The sequence below is a fragment of the Colossoma macropomum genome, unplaced genomic scaffold (assembly GCF_904425465.1).
Source record: "Colossoma macropomum unplaced genomic scaffold, Colossoma_macropomum, whole genome shotgun sequence".
In the NCBI taxonomy this organism is placed as follows: domain Eukaryota; kingdom Metazoa; phylum Chordata; class Actinopteri; order Characiformes; family Serrasalmidae; genus Colossoma; species Colossoma macropomum.
The window spans coordinates 15,661,433-15,686,023 of record NW_023494810.1 but is presented as its reverse complement, the minus strand read 5'-3'; the positions used below and the strand labels follow the sequence as shown (position 1 = coordinate 15,686,023).

At 38.4% G+C, this 24,591-nt stretch overlaps 1 protein-coding gene across 1 annotated transcript; it reads right to left on the bottom strand.

Annotated features, from left to right (window-relative positions):
• Nucleotides 1-240: 240 nt before the first annotated feature.
• On the bottom strand, nucleotides 241-24,305 carry ptpdc1a (protein tyrosine phosphatase domain containing 1a). Its single transcript, XM_036559620.1, has 10 exons — nucleotides 24,206-24,305; nucleotides 17,251-17,364; nucleotides 10,385-10,556; nucleotides 8,818-8,898; nucleotides 7,954-8,072; nucleotides 7,022-7,159; nucleotides 4,239-5,416; nucleotides 3,052-3,237; nucleotides 2,664-2,774; nucleotides 241-1,401 (listed from the first exon to the last, which is right to left on the bottom strand). The coding sequence occupies exons 2-10, from the start codon at nucleotides 17,354-17,356 to the stop codon at nucleotides 1,288-1,290; spliced, it is 2,205 nt and encodes a 734-aa protein (XP_036415513.1). The 5' UTR covers nucleotides 17,357-17,364; nucleotides 24,206-24,305; the 3' UTR covers nucleotides 241-1,287.
• Nucleotides 24,306-24,591: the final 286 nt, after the last annotated feature.

Sequence of the window (24,591 nt, the reverse complement as noted above, 5' to 3'; positions counted from 1 at the left end):
GGGTGATACAGTGACAGAGTGGTCATTTTGGATAGTAAATGGCTATATTTGCATTGTAAACACTGAGACCCCTGGTTCCCATCACCACTACTTTAAAGAAATCAGAGTTCTTCTACAATGAACCATTTCATATCTCAACAATTGAATTATGCTGAAATTTTGCAAAATCAGTGGAATTCCTATTTAAATAAGATGTGATATGTACTGCAAATCAAAAGCAACACAAGAAAAAACAAAAACTACATTTTAGAAACATTTATTTCATCTGCATGGGGATTGAAGATAAAAAGTGCTTTCAAATCCACAGTAGTCTTAGACATCTGACCAATTAAAGATATTTTCCACAGTCCCCTTCTAGTTGGGCTTCATGTTTATGTGTGTAGATTTTCTCTCACAAACCTTTCATACGTAAGAATGAAATTTCAGTAAGAAAATGAGGTTGGAGTTGAGACACTAGTCAGCTACAGTGCTTTCAGTCATGTCGTCCTTTTACAAAAGAGCAGCTTTACTGCAAATAATGCCACGAAAATGAGGCAGAGGGCATTAAGCAAGAGCTTTTACACAGGCAGGGCGGTCCCCACCCCCAACATTTACATTCTCAAATAAAGATACCATATGAAGTATCAGTATTGTCAGCAAGGCAATGTTGGAATACATCTAGACGACTTTGCATTATGAAAAAATAGCTTACATTTGTTGTCTAATCAACTTATTCATCTGCGTCCAACAGAGCAAACCTTGCATTGGTCTTTGTTTTCTGATTTTTTTTTTTCTTGTTCTACAATCTGCTTTACTCTAAATAGCATAAAAATATTCCATATTCCAATATGTTGCACAGTGAAATTATTTGGTCAAAAAAAGAGGTACTTTTGAAATAACACATACGCAAAACTCCACACAATTCTCCACACACTTGCGCAAAACATTACTCAAACAAGAATAGATATGTCTTAATAAATAGAGTTATCAGTTAGATAATAAATATAAAGGATAACAAAATTGTTGTAAAATGAAAAACGTACAGGACTTGTGGCACGTGGACACATGGCAGTGTTAGAAAAACAAACAAATCAACAAACAGAAAGCAGACTGTAAGCAAAACAACCTGATGAGTGCATTAATAGACAGGTTAACATACATTCATTAAAAGAACAACAGCAGCTCTCGACAACCAAAACATCAAACCTGCTGACCTACACCAGCACATTACAGAAAACCTTCCTTCAACGTTAAATAACTCAGGAATTAGTGCAGAATGTACCCAGTGGGCACAATGGGGGTGCAGGTTCAAGGAGACTCCATCTCTTCCACTGCTTTCCTTCTTAAGTCGTCCAAAACCGGGATTAAAATTTCCTTAAGAGCTTTATAGATCATCTGTCCATTTTCTGAATCAGTGGTAACCTGTACAAGATGAAATTAATCAGAATTAATGCGTTCGCATCAATAAAGCAGCACTGCAACAAAAAGTCTAAAAGGATTAGTGCACTTTCAAAAATTAAGCATTTTGAGAGACTCCTGTAATTGCTGAAATAATTTCCTTGCAAATTTGCAGGTGGAACTTCCTATTACAGGAGTGCTGAAACATTTAAAGTGGGTGCTATACCTACAGGGGTGGGGAGCATGAGGATTGGCCTGTTACTGACCCATACTGAACCATAATCTTGCTCCACATTAGAAAATTCAATATGAAGTGTCCAATATTCAAGTACACATCTGAGGCTTGCCGTCACCCGCAATTCATCCACTGCTCTGTATGTACTTTTGCTCTTCACAACTTCACATGATACACTTTAGTGACGTGCACAGTGGTCACATCAGTGGCGCTGGCAGAAATACATTTTTGAGTAGGCATGTGAAAAAGTGTCTGGGCTAACTTGGTAGATACAATTTCCAAGTGCATGAACGTACAATGTTCTGCTATGTCATAACATCAGGCTTAGGCCTATAGCTAACAGCAATGCAGTCTTCACCCTACCTATTCCAACACTTTCGCCCTACAGTGATACAAAACAATAGCAATCAAACAGAATGCTGGATTCACGTAAACACAGCCAACACTTTTTTTAAATAACAGCACCCTTCACTGTAAAGCACTTGTCTGCTCACTACAGACAACATAATTGCATTAAAACCAGCGAGACAGCTGAGATATACAGAGGCGTAGAAAAACAACACATCAAACTTAAACACATTAACATAGCCATCCTTGGTTAACGTAGACATGGAAATATTTCTGTCTTACCTTTGACGACTCAACACATTTGGTAAATGCTTGCTTTTGCATTTTGGTAATGCATTTTAGCTTTTGCAGCAAGTCAAAGAGCATTGTAAGCACAAATTTTGCAGACCACCATCAACAATGACATTTTCTTTGCAGCGTTTTTTTCAGTCTGACAGGAAACACATTTTTCTAAGCATTTGTTTCCAGTGGGTCTGTTTTTCTTGTAGCCCAATACTGAAAAACGTCTGCCCCATATAAAGTCTGTGTTTGTATATTTTGCATGTCAGTCAAACGGCCCTTTCCTGTCAGAGTAGTAGTTTCTTGACCGTGTTAAGCAATGAAAAACAGCAGACTCTGAAAACATTCAGAACGTGCTTTGCAAGACTGTCTCCACACTGTTTCTCAGAAAAGCATGAATGTCTGTCTCGTTGCAAAAACTTACCCCAGTAAATGCTTTGATTGTACGATTAAGGACAGCAGTTTCAACTTCCTCTGGCAGTTTCATTAAGTGTGCAGCACAGTCCAGGACACACAACAGTGTTTGTCTGTGGCCCTACATAAAACACAAGGGTTAATGAATCCTAAACCACCCCACCATCCTTTATGGGAAACCCAAATGAGTTTAACAACTCATTTCAATATATCAAAATTTACCACATTAGTAAATAAAAATACATGATTGTTAAAGACTAAAGCTGAAGAAATAAATTATCTATAATCTATTAGCTGATCATGTTGTACAATTCTGAACTGACCTAAATGTATCAAAGTCTATAGATATATATAAATCAGGCTCAAATTATAAAGCATTCTGTTTTCTCTTTCTTTACTTTGTCCATTGTGTTGAGAGCGTCCTGGGGACTGTGGCTATTTCCAGTCAGCTTCTCAACGTCCACCTCAGTGAGAATGGGTTCCTTCAGCTGCTCCAGCCATGACCACATGAGAGCAGAGAGCACCAGTGGATCCCTCTCCAAACACAGTCTCTCCCAGGCACCTTCTCTGGAGTTCAGCTCCGTCTGAAGGACAATTAAAAAGACAACTGTGGTCTAAACTGCTTAGAGCTACAGTAAGCACCTTTTAGAGATGTAAGCATGCATTCTGTCCATACTGTATTTGTTCATGGAATATTGCTGCTTAGCTCTTCCTCTGTGACAGAAAATGTATAAAAATGAAAGAAAATGAATGCTAGCCAACATTTTTATTTTAGTAGCTATCTATGAAGGCTGGAGTTCAAATGCAAGAATTTATAAGCAATAATAATTTATTATAAATCTTTGCTGGTTTGTAACACACTTTCAACATATGGTTGTACTATAAGAGCAAATATGACTAAGAGGGGAGAGGACTCAGAGAACTTGGGCTGGCAGTCTAGGCAGCTTCTGCTTTAGGCTGGAAGGCCGCAACAACTACCCCACATCCCTCTGATGAACAAAGGTAAGACTGAGAGATAGGACTGAAGAATGGGGAGGAAATGGCGTGGGAGTAGGGTGCAAAAACTGTGTTACAAGAAACGGATGGTAGAGATTAGGGATGCACAATAATATCAAATTCATATCGGTACTGTCGCTTGAAAAAAGTATTGAGATTTGGCCGATATTTTGAACAATAAAATGCATTTACTCTAAATGAAAATACTCTGGAAGAGCAAAATGTTTAGACAATGCTGGGCTACTGTGCTAAAATATCCGCATTTTACTCCTTTTGCTGCATTTGTAACACAGATGTAGTCCCAATTTGTACAATTTATAGATGTTTATGTATCATATATGCAGATATGTGCATGAAAAATTCTAGATATAGTCTCACAGTTCCCACTCCCATGTAGAGATGGAAATTGATAAGGCATTAGATTGGAAGGAGAAGTTCAAGTTGAGATCCTCCCCTTGTAAAATGACTACTTCAGAAATACAAGGGTGTGGCATGCGCCCACCCCTGGGCCCCGATGATGGCCGCGAGAGCCTTCCAGCAGGGTTTCTAACAACAGTTATGATAGGCTGATAGGAAGCCCTGCCCATACCTGCCAAGCTAAGATGACATCACTGAGACCTTCTGCATCTATGTCCATTGAGAGAGCTTTAGCCACGAGCACACGGCGAGCCTCAGGTGTAAGCTCAGTCTGTAGCATGACGAATGGAACATTGCTTTCTCTTTCTTTTCCGTCACTGTCTCCTGTAGAAGATCCATGACATCTGAAGGGCTTTTTATTGCCCTGGTCTGACTGAGCTTCTCCTCTAGACTCTTCTGGCTGCCACACAGATAGAGTTGTACTGCTGCTCCCTGAAAACCCCAACGACCTGCTGCGCTTCGTTTCTTTTAACGGCATGCGCCTTCTGAAAACTGGAGAACGAGGGGTCCGTTCCTGTTCTTTCTTAGGTTCCTCGAGGGAGGTGAAAGATCCAGTTAGATCCGGTTTGGGGCTGCTGCAGCTTTCTGGTGTTAGCGCAAGTCTAGAGGAAAGAAGGTCTGGAGATTCAGCAGCTAACCTGCTCTGAGATATGCAGCGATTGGTTGACAAAGGCACTGGGGGCCATGCTAACTGCTGCCATCTGGAGTCCAGTGTGTGCAAAGCAGAGTCGCTGGCACTCAGGCCGCAGTGAAGCAACAGCCGAGGTTTGTTAGCATTAGCAACAGAGCGATCTACACACTGACGCTGCCACAAGAGCTTAAAGTCCCGGTGGCCAGAGGGCAGCTGGTCATCTACGTGATGACGCTGATTGAGGACGACTGAGGCAGATGGTTCTGAAAAGCGGGACAAAAGCACTGGGATTCCTTTCCCTCTCAGCTCCTTTCCCAGCTGCTGCAAAGCCTGCTGAGATACGGTCTTCTCCACTTCAGCCGTCAGGTCTGGAATTTCCGGTGCTTCTTCCTCCACTGTCCGCCTGTTCTCTGCAATGTCCAGCAAGAGCCGGCAGACCAGGTGGACGATCTTTGGCACGTTCTTCATCTGGCGCGCCTCGTAGCCGTGCAGCAGGTGGCGCTGCCGTGTCAGGAACTGCGAGAGCGTCACTGTGTGGGTCTTGGGCTCGGCACTCGAGAAGACGCTCCTCAAGGGCACAAGGAACCGGGCGAACTCCCGCACGCACAGCAGCTGCCCACGGGTCTGGATGGAGTTAGGCCGCTTGGCCCGGACAAACAAAATGGCCTGATCTGCGCTCATCCTTGAAGTGAACACCAAGTAGCAGGCCAGCAGGACACCTGTAAGAACGAGACATTAGTAATCAACAGGGAGCTACAGCAGTTCATCACTGGTAAATATGCAGTAACAAGGTGCTTATTTTTCAGAGTTTCTCTGTTGAAAATTCAGGAAGGTTGCAGAGCTACACAGTTCTCTGTACACCTGGCTGATAAAACAATAAAGTAATTCATTATGCTGCTCTGTTTCTCAATCCAGTAATGGCAGCAGTAGCTACTCTTCTTCTGTACGCTAAGTGTAAATGTGTATCTTTTACTCATTTACTCACGCTAGCTTTTTTCAGCGAAATTTGTGCACAAGCAAAAGTGTACTCATTTTAACAGAATTTGCCACAGTAAGCATTTTCTCACTGCAGACTTCCAAAGTGAATACATTTTGTGTGCAAAACCAAGTCTAGTTTAGGAGGAGCCTGGCCACTGAAAAACATACAAGCAAAACGCAAGAGGGCACCCACAAGCGAGTCCGCAATGAATGAGGGGAAACAGAGAATTTCTAGACATTCGTGGGGAAACTTCCTTTAATTTTGGAAAGTAGAAAGATGCATTTCGTTAAAACATAAAATAAAACTTGGCAGTATATTTCTTTTTTTCCTATTGCAAATAGGTTTTAGGCAGTAGAACAATAGCAATAATGCTTCTGAGAGCTGACTGGTTGGTGGGCTTATCAGCTCATTAGCTGAGTAAAGCGTTTCACGCTTGCTTAAAAAATGACAGCAGTGTTGAAATGTATTGTTGTTCTGAGTGCATTTTCTGTATGAACATGCTTAACCATTTACACACTACAATTTTGCACTCCATTTTCTGGAGCACCATCGAGCGTCAGGCAAACCCAGAAAAGTGGCAATTCTCCTCACTAGAAATTCTCTAGTGAAACTTTGTATAAGGTTCAATTTTGGTGAACTATGTCACAAATTTAAATTCTCTACCAGTATCACTACTGCTTTGGCTGAGTTGACCTCTAAAATGGTGTGACTTCCTGTAGCAGTGAAGAGCCAAATTGGAGAAAATACTAGTTTTAGCTGTTTACACATTTCTTTCCCACTCAATGTAAATAAACACATAAATTAGAGACTGCATAGTATGTGGTCGGGAACCAAGAGACTGTATTACATAGTATGACTATACTTGTGTTTATAGAATGCAAGTTTGCCAGCTTGGTAACTGCTGGTTGGCTAGTCATGACAAATTCGAGGTACTGTTCTACCTCATGTCACCTACAACAAATTCGAGGTACTGTTCTACCTCATGTCACCTACAACTATGTTCTATCTTTTTATTCTCATTGCTTTGATTGTGATAACAGTTTGCACGTTTTGAACATATTGCATTGGTCTAGTTCTGTATTCTTCTCACTTTAACACAGTTGATCAGGCTCATCATAATTAGTGATTACATAAATCAGGGCAACTGTGTGGTAATGTAAACCTGAAAGTCCGGAAATTTTATAAAATTGCTATAATTACTGCATGTAGTAACCAGCAATGAACAGTAATCTGATTAAATAATATTATTTCTGAATAGTATAACACTATAACTGCACACTATTTCTAATGATGTAAAATAATAAAAAAAAATCAGTATATGTAATAACTATTACTCAACACTAACCTGTTCTTCCAAGCCCAGCATGACAGTGGATGGCCATTTTGCCCTCCTGCATGGCAAAAGACATCACCTTCACCATGTCAAGGATTGTAGTAAGAGACGCTACCCCATAGTCCTTCCAGCCGAAGTTGTAAAAATAGACTAAAAAGCAGAAGATGTGGCTGTAATTACATGAGAATAAGGCTGCGTTCAAATGACCAGGCTGAAGTGGCACAAATCTGATTTTCTGCCCTAATGTGACTCAGACCTGATGTTTTCAGGGCTGTGTGGACACGCAAATCTGATCTTTTCAAATCTGACCTGAGTTACTTTCATATGTCATCCTAGATTGAATGCGTATCCAACTTGTGGCCATGCGACCTTAATGTGAACGTTCAGATCGATCAATGGATATCTGTACCGTGATAAACTCTGTAATTGCAGTGATTTGTTCATGACAGAACTAAAAAACTGCATAACTAAAGCCTGTTAACACTTATACAATTGGCGTCCATATCACATGAAACCAGCTGCTCTAGTGTTTTGCACAGGCAGCGAGCTGAGGAAATCTCATTAGCACTGATTTCTTCCAAAGGTTAAGTGACATTTTGTGCATATATAATGACATGCTGAAGCCTACGGAAAGCTTTGACTAATTTACCAGAATCTGTGTGCCAAGGAAAAGCAGCAGTCTCTGGAGAGCTTGTTAGCACTTGCCAATACGTCCCTTCCCCCGAGGTTCTTGACATGGATGGGGGTGGCAAATCTTACTGCCTGATTACAGACTGCTTTAAAGTACATTCAACTCCTAATTCTTTTCCATTACTCGGACAATTAAAATTATATTAATGAGAAACAATTAGCGCTGGCAGTGGTAAACCAAAGGGAATAAGCCTGATTCCATTAGCCCTACTTGCCAATGTGTGTATATGTGCATGTGTGTGCGTTTAACTTACTGCCTGCCTCCATGAACACCTCGGGGCGGTAGGTGAATCCGCTCTCCGGCTCCAGTGGATAACCACAGCTGGCATGCTCTCCAGGGCGCTGCAGGTTAATTACAGTCTTTAGGCCGCACCTAGGAAGAATCAAGTGTCAACAAAGCCTCTCTTCAGTATTATTTATTTATCAGCGTTAGCAAGTGATGTGGAGGGGTACAAATGTCTGACCTCATGATTACCATTCTTCATAATTACCAATATATAATCTCAATTTGATTATTTTGGCATGATGCATATAAATCATAAACAGAATACACAGATATGACTGGAGAATATATTTACACAGTAACAGAATACAGACAATAAAAACAATAAATAAAGCTTTACATTCTCAGAACTTTCATACTCAGTGCCATATTTTGAAAAAACTGTCAAATATATAATTTATGCAGTGGATGTTCATGTGTGAAAAGAGCCTCAGAATTTTACTTTGGCAACAAACAAACTGGCAACTGACACTAGACTGATTATTACTATGATCAATTCTAACTTTTCAAAATCAATGCACTTGAAATCAGCAACCTTGAGATTACTGCATTTGCATATCACTGTTGTCGGAAGAAAACCTCGTATTTCCAAAATCATAACTTTACAGGAGAAGGAAGAAAACCTACTTTACTTTTAATGTAAGTCAATTGAACCAGCCTTTTTTTCCAAGTCATTCTGGGTCATTTCTTTTAGTCCAATCATGTACACACAATGTAAAGGGCAACAGGTATTTTCAAATTATGTCAAAAACTGAAAAACGTCAAAAACTTAGATACAAGGTTTTCTTCCGACAATAGCAATACTCATTTTTAGACCTTTAAGAGTGTGACTTACCTTAGAAACTGGTCGATGATGTTGTATTTCTCAATAATCTCAGTTGAAGGCCTTGCCATGGCTAATAAGTTGTCTGTGATCCTGGCAGAAACAAAATAGAGGGATGTACAATCAATAAAAAAGTCTCAAGAACCCAAGCCAACCCTAGCAGGGTCTAACCAACGTATCGTTTAGACAATAAAACTGGCCGATATTAAGGTTCCACAGATTTATCAGTATTGACAGAGATCCCACTGTACCAGTACCAGTAATATCAAGTGCTTTTATTATGCAACAATATAGAATTAGTTACGAGGCTAACAGACATTAGAAGCCAATACTCACCCAAATCCCCAAAACTTCTCCTAACCTGCTCAAATTACATCCAGGTCTTTATTAAGGTCACACAGACTTTTCAGTGTGGTTTATGACACATTATGACTGACTGTAAACTACAAAAATGAACAAAACTTCACAGTGTAGCCGATCGTGTGACCTTTTATGAATAACAGAAACTATAGAGATTGTGAACATAACATAGAGGCAGTATATCTGAGTGAACATGAGATTCAGTTTAGGGGGTATCAGAATTGAAACACCTGTTGTCTAAAATGGCTTCCCGTTGCTTCTAGCTACATTAAGAGTACTGTTAATCTTTTTAGCTTTTTTTGTTGTTTGTTCATTATATAAATTGTTTGGAGAAGTTATGGGGAAAAGATTTGGGTGACTACTGACATCTATTGTTTGTTAGCATGCTCAGCTTCATGGCTTCAGCGCTTATACATTACAAGGTTATTTATGAGTGTTTTGTTTTATATTTACATTATTTAAGACAGTGACAGTCTCCGCTGTTAAATTGATTTTAAGAAATTTAAATCATTTCATGATGACTGTCATTTCTATTTGTAAAGCATGGTTTAAAATGCCTATTTCATACGTTTCTTGTTTTTATTTTTTTTTTCCTTAAATCCACTTATAACATTTGTGAGGTTTATGTACCAGAAAGGGTCAAAAGTCATTTTTACATGGCCATTTTCCAATCTCTCTCTATCCCTTTAAACAGGCTATTTTTGTAACTGTGCCTTTAAAACTGATATAAGATGATGAGCTCTGTTCTGATTAGCTGTTCTGTATTGTGCCACATTCAAAAAGCATTCAGATATGAAAAAACTCCTTAGAAGTTCAATATGAGTGGGTGGAGCTAAATTGCTGCAGACTGAATATTTGGATATATTGTAAATGAGTTGATCCTTCAAAACAGGCTGTTTTTACAACATGGTTTCCATATAGCGACTGTATGATCTGGGGAGTAAATGGTACATTTTAAGCCTTGGTGTCGATGAGCCATGGTGTCAGACCCTAAACCCTAAATACTTAATATCTTATCAGCACATAAAGGGAAGCAGTAGCACAAGCTTATCAGAGGTGCAAGATCAGATTGTCTAAATGTCAAATCCCTGACACTCTATCAACCAGGCCAGTCACACATGATTCATTCATTGGTGTTTACACACTGATCCGATGGCTCAGTGTGAGCAGTGCCTAATGATGTTTGCTTTTCTTTTGGATGAGATGAGCAGCAGCTTACCATGAGGAGTACAGGCCCTTGATGGCTTGTTCCTCATCGCTCCAGCGAGATGGGTTTTCATACTTGCAGGCACGTCCTCCGCACGCCATGGAGCACTGCATGTGTCCTGGGATAACATGCCTCAACGTCTCTCCCATCTTCGTATACTTTGCAGTGGGGACCCTGACACTGCCTTTAGACAGAGACAGGGCAGAAGACACAGATTTTCAATGCACAGTTTGAAATCATGTGTCACATTCATTATTATCATCACATATTAGCTGTCATGTTCACTGTTGTTATTTTATTCACAAACAGCATTCAGTGTAAATATTAATGACTAGATAATAGAAGGAACGTTACATGACCAAAAGTATCCAGACGCTGTTCTAATTAGTGAAATAAGACACTTTAAAGGGGAAATCCACCAATTTTTAAAATTTACAAATTTGTAATTCTAGACAAACTTACCATTCGCAACAGTAGTGATAGGAACCAGATGTCTAAGGTATTTAGTGCCTCTAAAAGCTTCAGACCTTGAGTCTGTGTGAAACATCTAATTACGGAGGTCTGATGGCATGCAGGCCAAAGTCTATAGTGTTTGTACCATGCTGCTTTGATGTTCTAAGAAAATCCCTGGTTTTCTCACAACACACTCTTTATTTGCCACAGTGCACATGTTCACAATGATCTTCTTGAGATGTATGACATGAGAATTTGTAGACAGTGAGTCCAAAATAAATAGGTTAATAAGGAGTATTCGAGCAAAATCATAGTCTGTAAATGCATATATATGCATATATATGCACATACATATATATATATATATATATATATATATGTACATATATTGAAGAATGCATTCATTTCCTGAAAAAAAGAACAGCATAAAACATTTTAACATCCCTGTTATATTTTTAAGTGCTTTTGAATTCCAGTTATAGGACTTTATTTTGCATTTCATGTACTTTGCATGTATGACATCAGTGAGTGTGAACTGCTTTACTCATCCAATGAGCTGATCAGCTCGTCAACCAATCAGCACTCAGTACCAGTAATGCTAATGTCTTACTGCCTAAAACCTGTTTGCTATTAAAAAAAGAAAAATATACAGGTTTTCATCGGATGTAATATACATCATTGTACTTTCCAAAATTAAAGGAAGGTCCTGGACAAGTGGTTGCAAACTATTTAACTTTTCGTTTTTAGCCATTTAGCTCCATTCACCCCACATTCATTTAGGTCTCACTGGCGGGCGCCCTCTGGTGTTTTACAGTCATGTTTGTGATAGAAATATGAAGAAGCAGGAAATAGGAAGTGTCGAGGCTCCCCTTAAACTGGTTCTGGTATGACATCACATTTTATGAGGTGTTTTCGCTCCCTATGATTCACTGTCAATAAAATAGGCCTTTCTGGCCTTTCGTTTTTTATCGAGATCACAATTTGTAATAGTGCAATTTTCAAATCAAAAGAGCTTTTAAATGGTTAAATTTAACCTAACAACACAGAGTTTGTGAAACACCTGTAGATACGTTTAATTAAAAGCAACTAAATGCCACTGTGTCGTGTACATGGCAACACAACCACAAACACAACTGGTAGACTGGCACACTACTTTCGATCCTCAAGCCAGAAAAAAATGATAATTTGGTCTTCTTGGCAAAACAACAATAGGCCAAAACCTTAGTTTAGGGTAAATAATTGCTTTTATCGCAATTAGGTATTTTCCCATTACTATTCAGCGCTAGTTAGAGGTGTATAAAGCCCTCAGCACTGGGCTGGGAAACAGTGAACTAACTTCTCTGCAGTGATAGAGCTTCAACAAATACCGCTGGGATGACTACCAGCCCTGTTATTTTGAATCCCAGCTCAATCTCCCCAAAGCTAATTCTTAACATAGCAAGTGAATTTCCCAGAAGGATCATTTTCTCAACCCCTGATGTGCACAGTCACTGCATCTGCCCTGGACATATTGCACTCAAATCTGCAATGCATCCATACAGTGTCACAGCAACCAAAGAGAAACCATTCACTACAACTACAAAACCAACAACTGCAGTATCTTTTCAAGTCAAAGCTGGAATATTAGATTATATTTAATATTATGTCAGTTTATTTATGGTTATTCATTAGATCATAAACACCTTAAAATCATTGATAAGCCATTGTAACACATGAATAAAAAAGGGCAAGTGACCTGTTGCTAGCTAAATATGTCCACATTCATCTATACTGTTAAACCTCAGATAAAGCTGACTGATGGAGAAGACAAAGTAAGATAACTAAGATAACTGAGTAAGATATCTGAGAGTGAGGAAGCAGTAAAGCAGCAAAAGAAGGTTACCAACTGTGCCACACCTGGAATGTTGTCCTAAAGAAGGTATCACCCAACCTCAAGAATCACAATAGCTCCTCTGTTGTTTCCGGTGTACATTACTTCATGGATGCAATATATTAATATATAATGACAATCATGAGGATGATGGCAGATATCATGCTGTAAATTCCAAGGTAAAAATGCTGCTGAGACCTTAGACTGTGGATATAATTTCATATGTTCATGTAGACCAAATGATCACTTCTCTCAATTAATATTCAAATAACATATCTTATTGAGGGTTAAATAGTAGTTACTTATTAACAAATATCTGCTGAAGTTGACAGGTCCAACGCTGACTGATGGAGAAGGCTAAGTAAGAAAAGCAACCAGTAAAATGACACGTATTCCTATACTGAAGCTTAACAGTATAGATGAATGTGAGCTCACTATTTGGCAAGCAACAGGTCACTGTTCCTAACCTAACCCTAACTGCTTAACAATGATTTCTAAAATGCTTATGATAATAAGCTAATTTTAAACCATTTATAAACTCTTTATTAAAGCAGCCTCATTTTAAAGTGGAACTGTGACTTATTAATTATTACATAAACATTGAGAATATGAACATCTATATAAAACAATGTAGCTATATACACAATCCATGAGTAAGTAAGCAAAAAGTGCCAGTGCAGTCTACACTGTACCAGAGAAGAGGTAAAACAGCCTGAAAGTGCTAAGACAATTTAAGCCTCGCATGAAAAAACAGACTTGAATAAAAAACAATCAGGCCAAAATAAAACAAAAATCATGCAATCATGACTGTTTCAATTAAGCTCCAAAAATGACCAGACCAGGTTATTTTCTAGTAAATTAACAATATTAGATTACTTCATAAAAGAGCATGCAGGCTTTAACAACCAGGCCATGCAAACTGCAACAGAAATGTATATTTTTAAAAATAAAGATATATAATCTATATAAAGATGCCAAAAAAAGGGAATAATTTTCTCGCTAGTTTAAAGAACTAATGTACATGTTCTATACCTTTAAAAGGAATTTCTTTAAACTTCTTCTTACTTGCACATCTTATTCACTAAAGAGATCTTTAGTGAAGCATAGATGTTTTATTTCTGCACAATAAATAAATAAATAAATAAAAGAAATTAGAGAGTAGAAACATCAGGACAGTAACATTACATCTGTGTTCCTTCAGGTCCAGATCCGGTTCTGCCACACTGACTGCCACTATGACCCTCTGAGTGGATGTGGATAGCATCTCCAGGGCTGAGCTCCGTCGCCTACTCAGAACCAAGCGTTTCCTGCTACAGTCCAGATTCTTAAAAAGCTCTTCGAGCTTCTGCATGTCTCCACCACTCTCACTGATCGCACTCAGGCACTCACTGCTGTTAGCAGAGTGCATAACAGCATCGCTCAGGGCACAGAAATTCCAAGGTTGAATGCCCCGTTCATGCAGCAACATCAATATGAGTCCTTGAGAAAAACCCATACAGCTACATTCACCTACCACCGAAGGTCTGGATAAGAGCTGTTAAGTCCATGAATGTAAACTGTCAATCTCATAAGACAATCGTAACTCCATCTTTGTTTTTAAATGCTATTTGAAAACATCAGCTGCCCTTTACTTTTTGTAAACATTTTATAAAGAACTGAAGAATGAACCAACAGAAATGGTCGAAATCTTTAACATTACATTAACACATGTTAAGCTATGAACGCATAATTCTTTCTCACTACTTTGTAGATACAAGGTTTCCTTACGCCAGCCATGAAATGTAAACTGCTGCCAATTACCGCACGAAAGAAAAGAAGCATGAGAGGTCAATGCAACTGCCATCCATTTATCAACTGCACTGGAAGCTGTCTCCATGGTGACCAGCACCCAGTTCAATGAGAGGCTGGGCAAAGGATTGCAGTCTCAGGTGCAGGGAAGATGGGCTGATGTCAGGGGAAAAAAAGATGATCCATTTTCCTCTCCAAAGGCCACCAGCATCTGGTTTGCATAACGCAGCAAAGCATTCACACAAAAGCAAGGAATGAGTCTTCGAATTGCGTCTAAGCTGCTAATGCATTCCATTTAGAGCTACGAAAGCAAGTGTTTTACATAATGCAGTGCGTGAAAAGTGAGGTGCTACCTGAGATGGAAGTCTGTCCCCTCATCCATCCGTCTGCTCAACGTTTCAAAAGGGTTATAAAATGAAAAGCATTCAGCTTTATGTTTTTGTATCCACCGTCATAAGTTCCTTCAAAAACAGCCTATATATATATATATATATATATATATGTATTGTTGCTCTCACACAAATCTGCACTTTTGTCAGTTTTTACGTTTTTTGGCACAATTACAGTTACACAGTTACAGTTACTCTTTGCACTTTCAAGATGTTCAATGGACCAAAAGTAATGGTCCCAAATGCCTTGGAAAAAAATCTTGTTACATTAACTTCCATTACAATTTAACAATGTTTTTTCCCTCTCTGGTAAAGTTACCATTTTGGAGATACAAGGTTCTGTTCCGACAGCAACAATATAAATGTAGTTTCAGCTAGAACAGTTCCACCCATTCACATTGAAGTTATGAGGAGTGTTGTTACTGCAAACAGTCTGTAGCAGAGTTGCTGGAGAGGAAGATGTGCGGAAAACAGTTAAACATGCTGTTTCTGGCTGTCGGGAAGCAAAAACAGCTGTATTGGGTGCCTCTTGTCAACAGACATGTTTTGTTGAATTTCTTTGTGAAAATAATTATACATCCTCTACAGGGAACAAACAGCTGCACATTTTAATACACAAATACTGTTTATTTACTGGATGTAACATAGTAGATTAAAAAATCATAAACATAAAATGTGGCCTGTGCAAACGTTAATGCAAAGTTTATGCTGTATGTTTTATTATTTCCAAAACTCAGCAAATAAATAGAAATTGTGCACTAAAATTAGCAGAAAAATAGTATATTTAAGTTTGTTCCTGTAGAGAATATGTTAACTAATGTATGTCTCACTTAGAAAATCAACAGATTATGTCATTTCAAACTTTTGCATGCAACTATATATCATTCCAGCCAGAGTGGCTAAAGTGCACTTTTTCAATGTTCCTGAGGATTTTGTCCCAAACTTAACAGTCTGTTCCCTGTTTCAGCCCAGCCTGCCTTTGGAACGAGCCGCAATACAGGGCAGCCAATCAGCACCACTTACATATATCAGTCTTAAAAGGTACAGTAACAAAAGTAGCCTGTTAATTCTAAGGGAGAAGAAGAGCTTTAAAAAAGTAACATAAATATTTAATTATGATTGTTCCTGATACATGCATACAAATAAATACAGACCCTTTTCATTATAATATGCATGCATCTTGCCAAGCAGCGGTGTATTCTGCACGATTTTATGATCATCTATGATGAAATCCTCTCCACAAACAGAACAACGGAAACAATGAAGCAACTTTCCCTCCTGCGTTCTCTGGTAACCAGGCACACAGCAATGGTTGCTAGAATATTGCTGTTGGTAAAACAAAAAGCTCCACAATTTATTTAATCTCTGCCACAGCGTTTCATTTATGCTGGAACTACAGCACAAGAGCTGCCTCTGGTGCTGGGAACTGAAGGAGGTTCACAAACCACATCTTTACACAGAAAACTAACCTGCAACAGTGGTGCCTCAACTTGAAAGCAACAAGTTAAACAGGAATTCCACCAATTTTTCAAAATTTTTGAATAATTACATGGTTAAGATGTAAACAAATTCATTCAGAGTGGTCTGATGTGAAATGCTCCATTCTAGTGAAACTATGGTGGAGGTGTACATTCAGAGCGTTGTAAGGCAGATTTTCCTGATGTACTATTATTTTGCAATGATCAATATTAAAGTCAACATGAATCAGAAATCAGAATGCATTTTTCATCTTTACCATGATGTATTTCCAAGTGAAACAAAATACTCGTGCAAGATTTGACTGGATTGTGAAAAGTGGACGTTCTGAAACAAACACAAACACAGTCAAACTCTGTTGGTCAGCAGAATCTGTCTGTTTTGCAGAAAAGCAAAGGAAAAAAAATAATTTACAATAATCAGATTTTGTCAAATAAGTATTGCAATATTTTAACATATTTTCTGTACTTTCTGAAACATGATTCTTTAAATGTTAAAAAATGTGCATTTTTTTTTTACTTTTAAGACGTAGAGGAGGTGAAGCAGCAGTTTGCAGACTAGCAGATTACATCTGCAATGTTCTTGCATTTCTTACACTTTCACAGCAATAGCAAGAGAAAAAGACTTCAGGATACAAGAAGTCAGGTTATCGTTAAAATAACATTCGCATATTTAGTGTACTTTATTAAAATAACATTAAATCTAATTGAATGGTGCTGAGAAGAACTGTAAAACATCATAAATGAATCTAATCATTGTGAGGTCAGATTTACACCCATTCTTAAAACAAGAAAAAAGTTTCTTACAACAATCTAATATTGAGAAATATTAGGTATATTGCCTATACATAAGATGTAGGTGATGTTATTTGCAGTACAGTGTGTAGGTGAGGTATGTCCTACCTGGCTCCATGTCAGAGTTGATATCTCCACCATTCCCTGCACTGCTGCTGTTGCTGCCGGTGTTGGAGTAAGGCAGGTCACTCAGCAGACTGACACCTGCTGCCATGGCAGAACCTGCGACAAGTGAGAAATAAACACAGAGTTGAAACACATACAAAACCTGAACGTCTGCGAGAGTAAACAGTCTGGAGCCGTTACCCTGGGCACTGCGCCCTGTGGGGAAAGAAGCGTGTGAAGCTTGAAGCTGTGACAAACACAATGAATCTGATGCAGCATGACCACAGAACCCACGGGATGGAGGGGTGTGGCATGAAGATTCAAGATTCTTTATTTTCTATGACAGTAAAAATGCTTCACAATACATCAGGCTGGCTTTACACGGGGAATTTTTTCATGCAACATGTCGAGAGCTGCCTGCAACATAATTTTCATGTAATCTGACAGATACATAAAGCAATTCAAAAGCAATCAAAGTTGCATGCAATTTATTCAGTTATTCAGGTAGCCAAATTAGCTGCTGCTAGCTGCTTGACACACTGTAACTTTCTCACTATAAAGGCCTCCACGAGGTGTAATTTACACATTTAAGGCATTTAATTTTTCTCATCTGTGTAGGTTTCTTCCAGCTGTCACTGCTGTTCTTTTTTTCACACACATATATGAGAAATATTACTGTGTTGCCCAACCCTAATAAAAAACACCCTAAAAGTGCTTATATTAAAAATACAAAATTAATGCAAACAAAAAAGAGATATAAACTATGTGAAACCTACATGAAAACATTAACATACATTAAATAAACAGAACATACAGACGTGTGTTATGCACACATAACAGTCAACTAACAATCATCCATGAATCAGTTTATTTACAAAGCAGATCTCTCATTAAAGTGGAACCCAACAAGTCCAACAGTAATATTATTATAAATTATTGTAATATATATTATATCCTATTATATAGTTTTGATTTTGGGTTATTTGACTAAGTGAGTGAAACACCCCCATAAACAATTCTTATATTCTTGTTTCGTTGAGCTTACGCAACCAAGAATCCCGTTTCACAAGGAAAAGGCAACCATCATCAATTATTGAGCTCACCTCTGGGGCTCTTCTCTCTGGGTTTTACACTGAGAGGCTTTTTTCATATATTTAGAAAACACCAAGCTGCTAGTATATTAGTTATTCCTTTTACCTACATTTATTGGCCACTTTATCGGAAACATCAGATTCACCGTATAGTGCACTTTGCAAGTTTATAATTAGTGATGCAGCAAAATGAACATTGTTGGTCAAAACTGAAACTCAGGACACATTCAGCCAAAATAATTTATAAATATAATTTGACATTTTGTTTATGCTTTGAATTAATGTAATAATGCAGATAATGCTACACAGAAGATTTCAATAAACTAGTTAATGCCATAAAGTATGTAAGCTATAAACCGCACTAAATGCAACTGCAGCAGACTGTGTTGGACTCTTTCACTGTTGATCTGCTGCGGCTTAAACTGTTTGAACTTTTCTGTGCTGAACAGTGAATTTCTCGTTTTCTTTACCATTCAAATAATTTTTATGTGTTAGATTTTGATATTTCATTGTAGACCTATTTTATCTTTTGCTTTTTGGGGGCAAAACCCAAAACAGCACATCCCTATTTATGATTACAGACAACTTATTAGCCCCTTCAAAAAAATGGTTTGTCAGTTTAGCCTAAAAATTACTTTGATCTAAAGAAATGTTCATTCAAATAGTTATTTAGATTAAAAGAAAGTAATTCAATTGTTTGTTACCACAAGAAGTAATTTTATTTTTTTAGGTGAACTGACAAGCCATTTTTTATAGTGTACTCTGTCCATCAAAGAAAGGCACAACCATAGGACCACCGCTGACCAGATATTTATGTAGATAGTAGACCATTCTCAGCACAGTAGTGACACAAATTGTGCATCAACGGTCTCTAACTGTACACCAGGAAGGTGTAGGGCTGGACGATTTGACAATATTTGCCATTACATAAGGCAAAGAGCTCAACATAAGCTAACTTTTCTGTCTATGGTTCAATTAAAACAATAGCAACAACAGATAAACTAGATTTATACAACACAGACAAATATAGGTCAGCAGCTTGATTGAGTTAATTAGAATTATCTGGAGATTCATTCAATACGCTGTGTTTAATTCATCCTGTAAAGTGAGAGGACAACATGGGAGAAGCATTTTCAGACTCATTTACATTGTAATATACACTTCCTCTTTGTCTCCTTACAAACTGATACGACACAGATAGAGCAGAGACACTGCTTGAGTCATCCAAAAGTACCACACTGAAACCATGCAATCAGTGGACAGCAGGGCATCACAATACGTTGTTTGTTAACTGTTATCTCAATATCGCCCTTTGAAATACGGATACTGAAGCAATATGCAAATGAGCTTCTAACTATTCTCAATGTTCTTTTTTACTGTGTTCTGTGTGCATCATGCCAAATCACAGTTCCAGATGAGTGTTTTGGTGAGAGTGATATGCCCCACAGTCTCTTCCAAGGGTCTCTCACATATCATCTTTCATGGAAAGCCCTGTCAACAAGGCATCTGGGTGCATCCTATCAGAGTAAAGTGAGCAGGGAGAGGAGCTTTGGTTATACGCGTCAACAATATATCGAAAATCAAATTGATTCTTGCTGAATTGAAATTTGCACCGAACCTGAAAATATGCGGATCATTATGCCTCATATGTTAATTAACATTATCATATGAACTCAAGGCACATATTCAGGCGCTCTTTATTTTTGCAGTATCAAAAAATGTATTATATTGAGATGCGACCATATTGTATCTAATCAAATTTAAATTTTTTTTGTATTGGTACACCCCTATTATTAATTAATGAATGCATTCTTAACATATTCTAACCATAACATGTAGCAATATAATCACTACAGTACTTTGTTCACACTGTGCAGTCCTACTTCATAATACACTTTACACTGAGGAGATACAGTGTTGCACCTAGGAATTTACTTCTTTGTGTTTTGTGTATCTGTGAGGCTTGTGGTATGTTCTTCGAGAAGGCTGCTAAGACACGAGTTAAGGACTTGTTTATGCCCATCTCGATTATTATAGAGCTGGGCCTGACCGAGAGGGACTCTTGTTGACATCATTAGGATGCAGATGAGGGACGCAATCTTTGTTGACTGAACCTTACCAATGACACTATGTTCAGTTATGTTTCTTAATTAAAGTCTTATAATAGTTTTATTTGTAATGATAAATCAACAACCGCATATATAGACTGTCTAATTTACATATAATTTGCATAAAAGTAGAACTGTTTTGACCAGGTCTGTGTTAGATGGGGAAGACACCTGCAGGTGTGTCCCCCCACCACTCTTAGAGTTTTAGCCTGCTGATTTCTTTCTTTAACCTTTTTTTCCTTAGTTAAGTCTCTAAGCGTGAGGTTATGTGTGTCATTGTGATCATTTTAACATATTGAGAGAAATTTTCTCCATTAAATTATGTTATGATATAAATTTTATAATCTGTTCTTCTTTTTGTTAGATTTGTTAGAGTCTCACTTGCATATTGCAGCTTTCTGTGATATGAGTATTGCAATGATTAACAAACAAAATTTTATGTTGCTTTAATGCTCACTGTGCCTTTTCCCACATTGCAAGAGCACACATTTACTTCAAAAACTGTGTCAGCGTTTGGCTGAGGGTGTTATTTTACATGTAAGCTAGGAGACGGTGTGTTTGTTAGAGAGATTACGAGGCAGAAGCTGCCTCTGGGAGGTGACTCAGTGCTTTTCCCACAGGGTTTCTGAATAAATACACAAGTAATTTTCACACTTTTAATTAGCCAGGAATGTATGCTCCTGTAAGAAACAAGAATTAAGAAGTGGTCAAGAATTGGAAAATAAAATATTCACATAAAAAGCAGTGATGGTCCCAAAATACTACTATCGCAATTATACTGAAATAAATGTTTGCAATACATATTAAAAACAATACTGGTAAAGTTATTAATGGTTAATAGATTGATATTGACATGCTTAAAGACTGGCCTACATTATTTGGACCAAAATTACACAAATAAAACACCCACAGGGACTCTCTTCTAGAGCTGTGATTGGTTAAGATGCTTACAGTAAAGTAAAAGCAGTGTTTCACTCCATCTCTATTGTATATTTGCCACAACACGTATCATTTTATTACCCTGCTGTCACTGTGGTGGGCTTGAGCTGTATGTGGCCGCCAATGGACTGACCCAAAGGAGCTGTGCTTTGAAGTGAACTTTGAAGTGATTTTTCAAAGCGTCTGGCTAAACCAACAGCTCCAATAACAGCATGCATCTGATCCCTCGCTGATTCTAAATGAAGCTGCTTCAATACACTCAAAGCAGCCTTATGATCAGCCAGACTCTGCAATGGAAAAGGCCATTAGATATAACAGCAAGTAGTGAAGGTGGCATGATACCATTTTTTCTTTTCTAATGCCAATACAAAAACATGGAGCATCAGTCCAAACAAATACTAACCTGATATTTCTTTTTTAAGAACTACTACACTTTAAAACGAGCTGTTTTTTTTACTGACTTTGCTTTACAAGAGAATCTAAAAGAAGACTATCATGCTTAAACTACTCGAACACTCTATTACCCAATAGGCACAATATGAGCGCATTATTTTTTCAGGCTGTATCTGTTACAGAATTGACTTGGACTAATTCTTTTTCTCATCTCTGATATCCAATCCTGTATTTTCTGCTGATACTTTATGGCCTGGCCATATAACCAATACCCATCAATACTGACATGCCATCTATACCAAGCTGAACTGCATTAATGTCATTAAACACTGGTTTACTCTGTATTGTAATAACACTGCAATAAAGCCCATGAAATGTCACCTATCTACAAACAAACAAGGAAAATAACGTAATGCATGGCTACAATACTGCCATTTTACTAACATTATGGGCCAAAAAAACACATTTTACCTTGAGAGACTTCTACTGGAGTGTAGCAGACAGTGAGGGAGTTAGATCCTCTAAAGCTAATTTGCTTCAACAATTTCACATTAATGCATGTTGCTATGATAAAATACACACTTAAAAAAGATGGTTCTTCAAGAGTTCTATTTAGAATCATGACTTCTGCATAAAACCATTTCACGCTTAAATGGTTCTCTGCATGGTGAAATCGTTCATCAGATTGTTGGAGAATGTGTTGTACATGGTTCTATACAGAACCTTTCTGAAAATAATTCTATATATCACCATAAAGCGTTCAATTATTGCTATGATGTCAAGCTTGTAAAAACAGAAGAACCCTTTTAGGTGCAATATAGAACCATATAAAACACATTCTGCAACAACCTGACGAACAATTTCACCATGCAAAGAACCATTTATGCATGAAATGGTTCTATATAGAACCCTTGAAGAACCATCTTTGTTAAGTGTGTGTTTTGTCATGGCAACACGCATTGATTTGAAATTCAATGTCTTGTTGAAGCAAATTAGCTTTAGAGGATCTAAACTTATTGCTAACACTGTCTTGCTACACCCCAGTAAAAGTACACCGATCAGGCATAACATTATGACCACCTCCTTGTTTCTATGCTCATTGTCCATTTTATCAGCTCCACTTACTATATAGGTGCACGTTGTAGTTCTGCAATTGCAGACTGTAGTCCATCTGTTGGTCAGGACCCTCATGGACCCTCACAGAGGGTACTGTTTGGGTGGTGGATCATTCTCAGCACTGCAGTAACACTGACGTGGTGGTGGTGTGTTAGTGTATATTGTGCTGGTACGAGTGGATCAGACACAGCAGTGCCGCTGGAGTTTTTAAACACTGTGTCCGCTCAGTGTCCACCTCTATTAGACAGTCCTACCTTGTCGGTCCACCTTGTAGATGTAAAGTCAGAGATGATAGCTCATCTGCTGCTGCACAGTTTGTGTTGGTCATCCTCTAGTCCTTTATCAGTGGTCACAATACACTGCCCATAGGACGCTGTTGGCTGGATAATTTTGGTTGGTGGACTATTCTCAGTCCAGCAGTGACAATGAGGTGTTTAAAAACTCCAGCAGCACTGCTGTGTCTGATCCACTCAGACCAGCACAACACACACTAACACACCACCACCTCATCAGTGTTACTGCAGTGCTGGGGATGATCCACCACCCAAATAGTACCTGCTCTGTGAGGGTCCATGGGGGTCCTGACCACTGAAGAACAGGGTAAAAGGGGGCTAACAAAGTATGCAGAGAAACAGATGGACTACAGTCTGTAACTGTAGAACTACAAAGTGCACCTATATAGTAAGTGGAGCTGATAAAATGGACAATGAGTGTAGAAAAAAGGAGGTGATCATAATGTTATGCCTGATCGGTGTATATTTAAGCATGAAATGGTTCTACATAAAACTCATGGTTATAAACAAAAGCACTGAAGAACCCCCTTTTTGAGTGCGTTATTCACGGTTTCATGTAGAACTCGTTGTTCTAAGCTGAACGTTTACTTTAAAGATCCCTTCTTTTTTAAGTGTGAAAGCCACTGCCGCCTGCTTTGCATTTCGTCTGTGTTTACTTCACTCATCCTTACAGACATGCTGCCTGGTTCACGTTGCAGGAGGAACTGAGGATTCTGAGGATTTGCAGTAAATGCTGAACACTATTAGCCAGCAAGCTAAAGGCTAAAATGAAATAATTTCAGCTCAAATACAAGATAGAATGAGTTTTATTGCAGGAATGAGGCTGCCTGAACAATGCAATGCACCTACATGCGGTGTATCGAGTGTATCGAGCGACAGACACAACGGGGGAGCAAAATGAGCTTAGCTGCCTAACCCAGTTTAGCTCGACTATATGAGCCAGTGGAGATATTCATGACATGTGTACTTTCTTATTCAGTTACACTGATATTATAAAGCCTGTATGTGAGTCGCATACCTTGTTATTTGTCCTGCTTCTATCAGCTGGTGATCAAAATCCAGTCCGGAGCTGCAGCTCCAAACATGTTTATCACATCTAACGTTTGTTGGAGAAATAACGCCTCCTATTGGCTGACACGGGTCAGATGACCAAACAGAGGCCGGGGGATAACGACTCCTATTGGCTGCTGGAGGGTCAGGTGACTAAACAACGGAAAACGGATCATCTTATTAGCCATTTATGAACTGAACTGGATTGAATTGAACTGAAATGAATGGAAATTAATTTGATGACTTGAAAAACTGAGTTAACGCCTCCTGTCGGTTGTTCAATGGGCAAATGGTCAAAAAAGAAAAGAGAGCACGCCTCCTACTGGCCGCTCGGGAATTAAACTGCCTTAAACT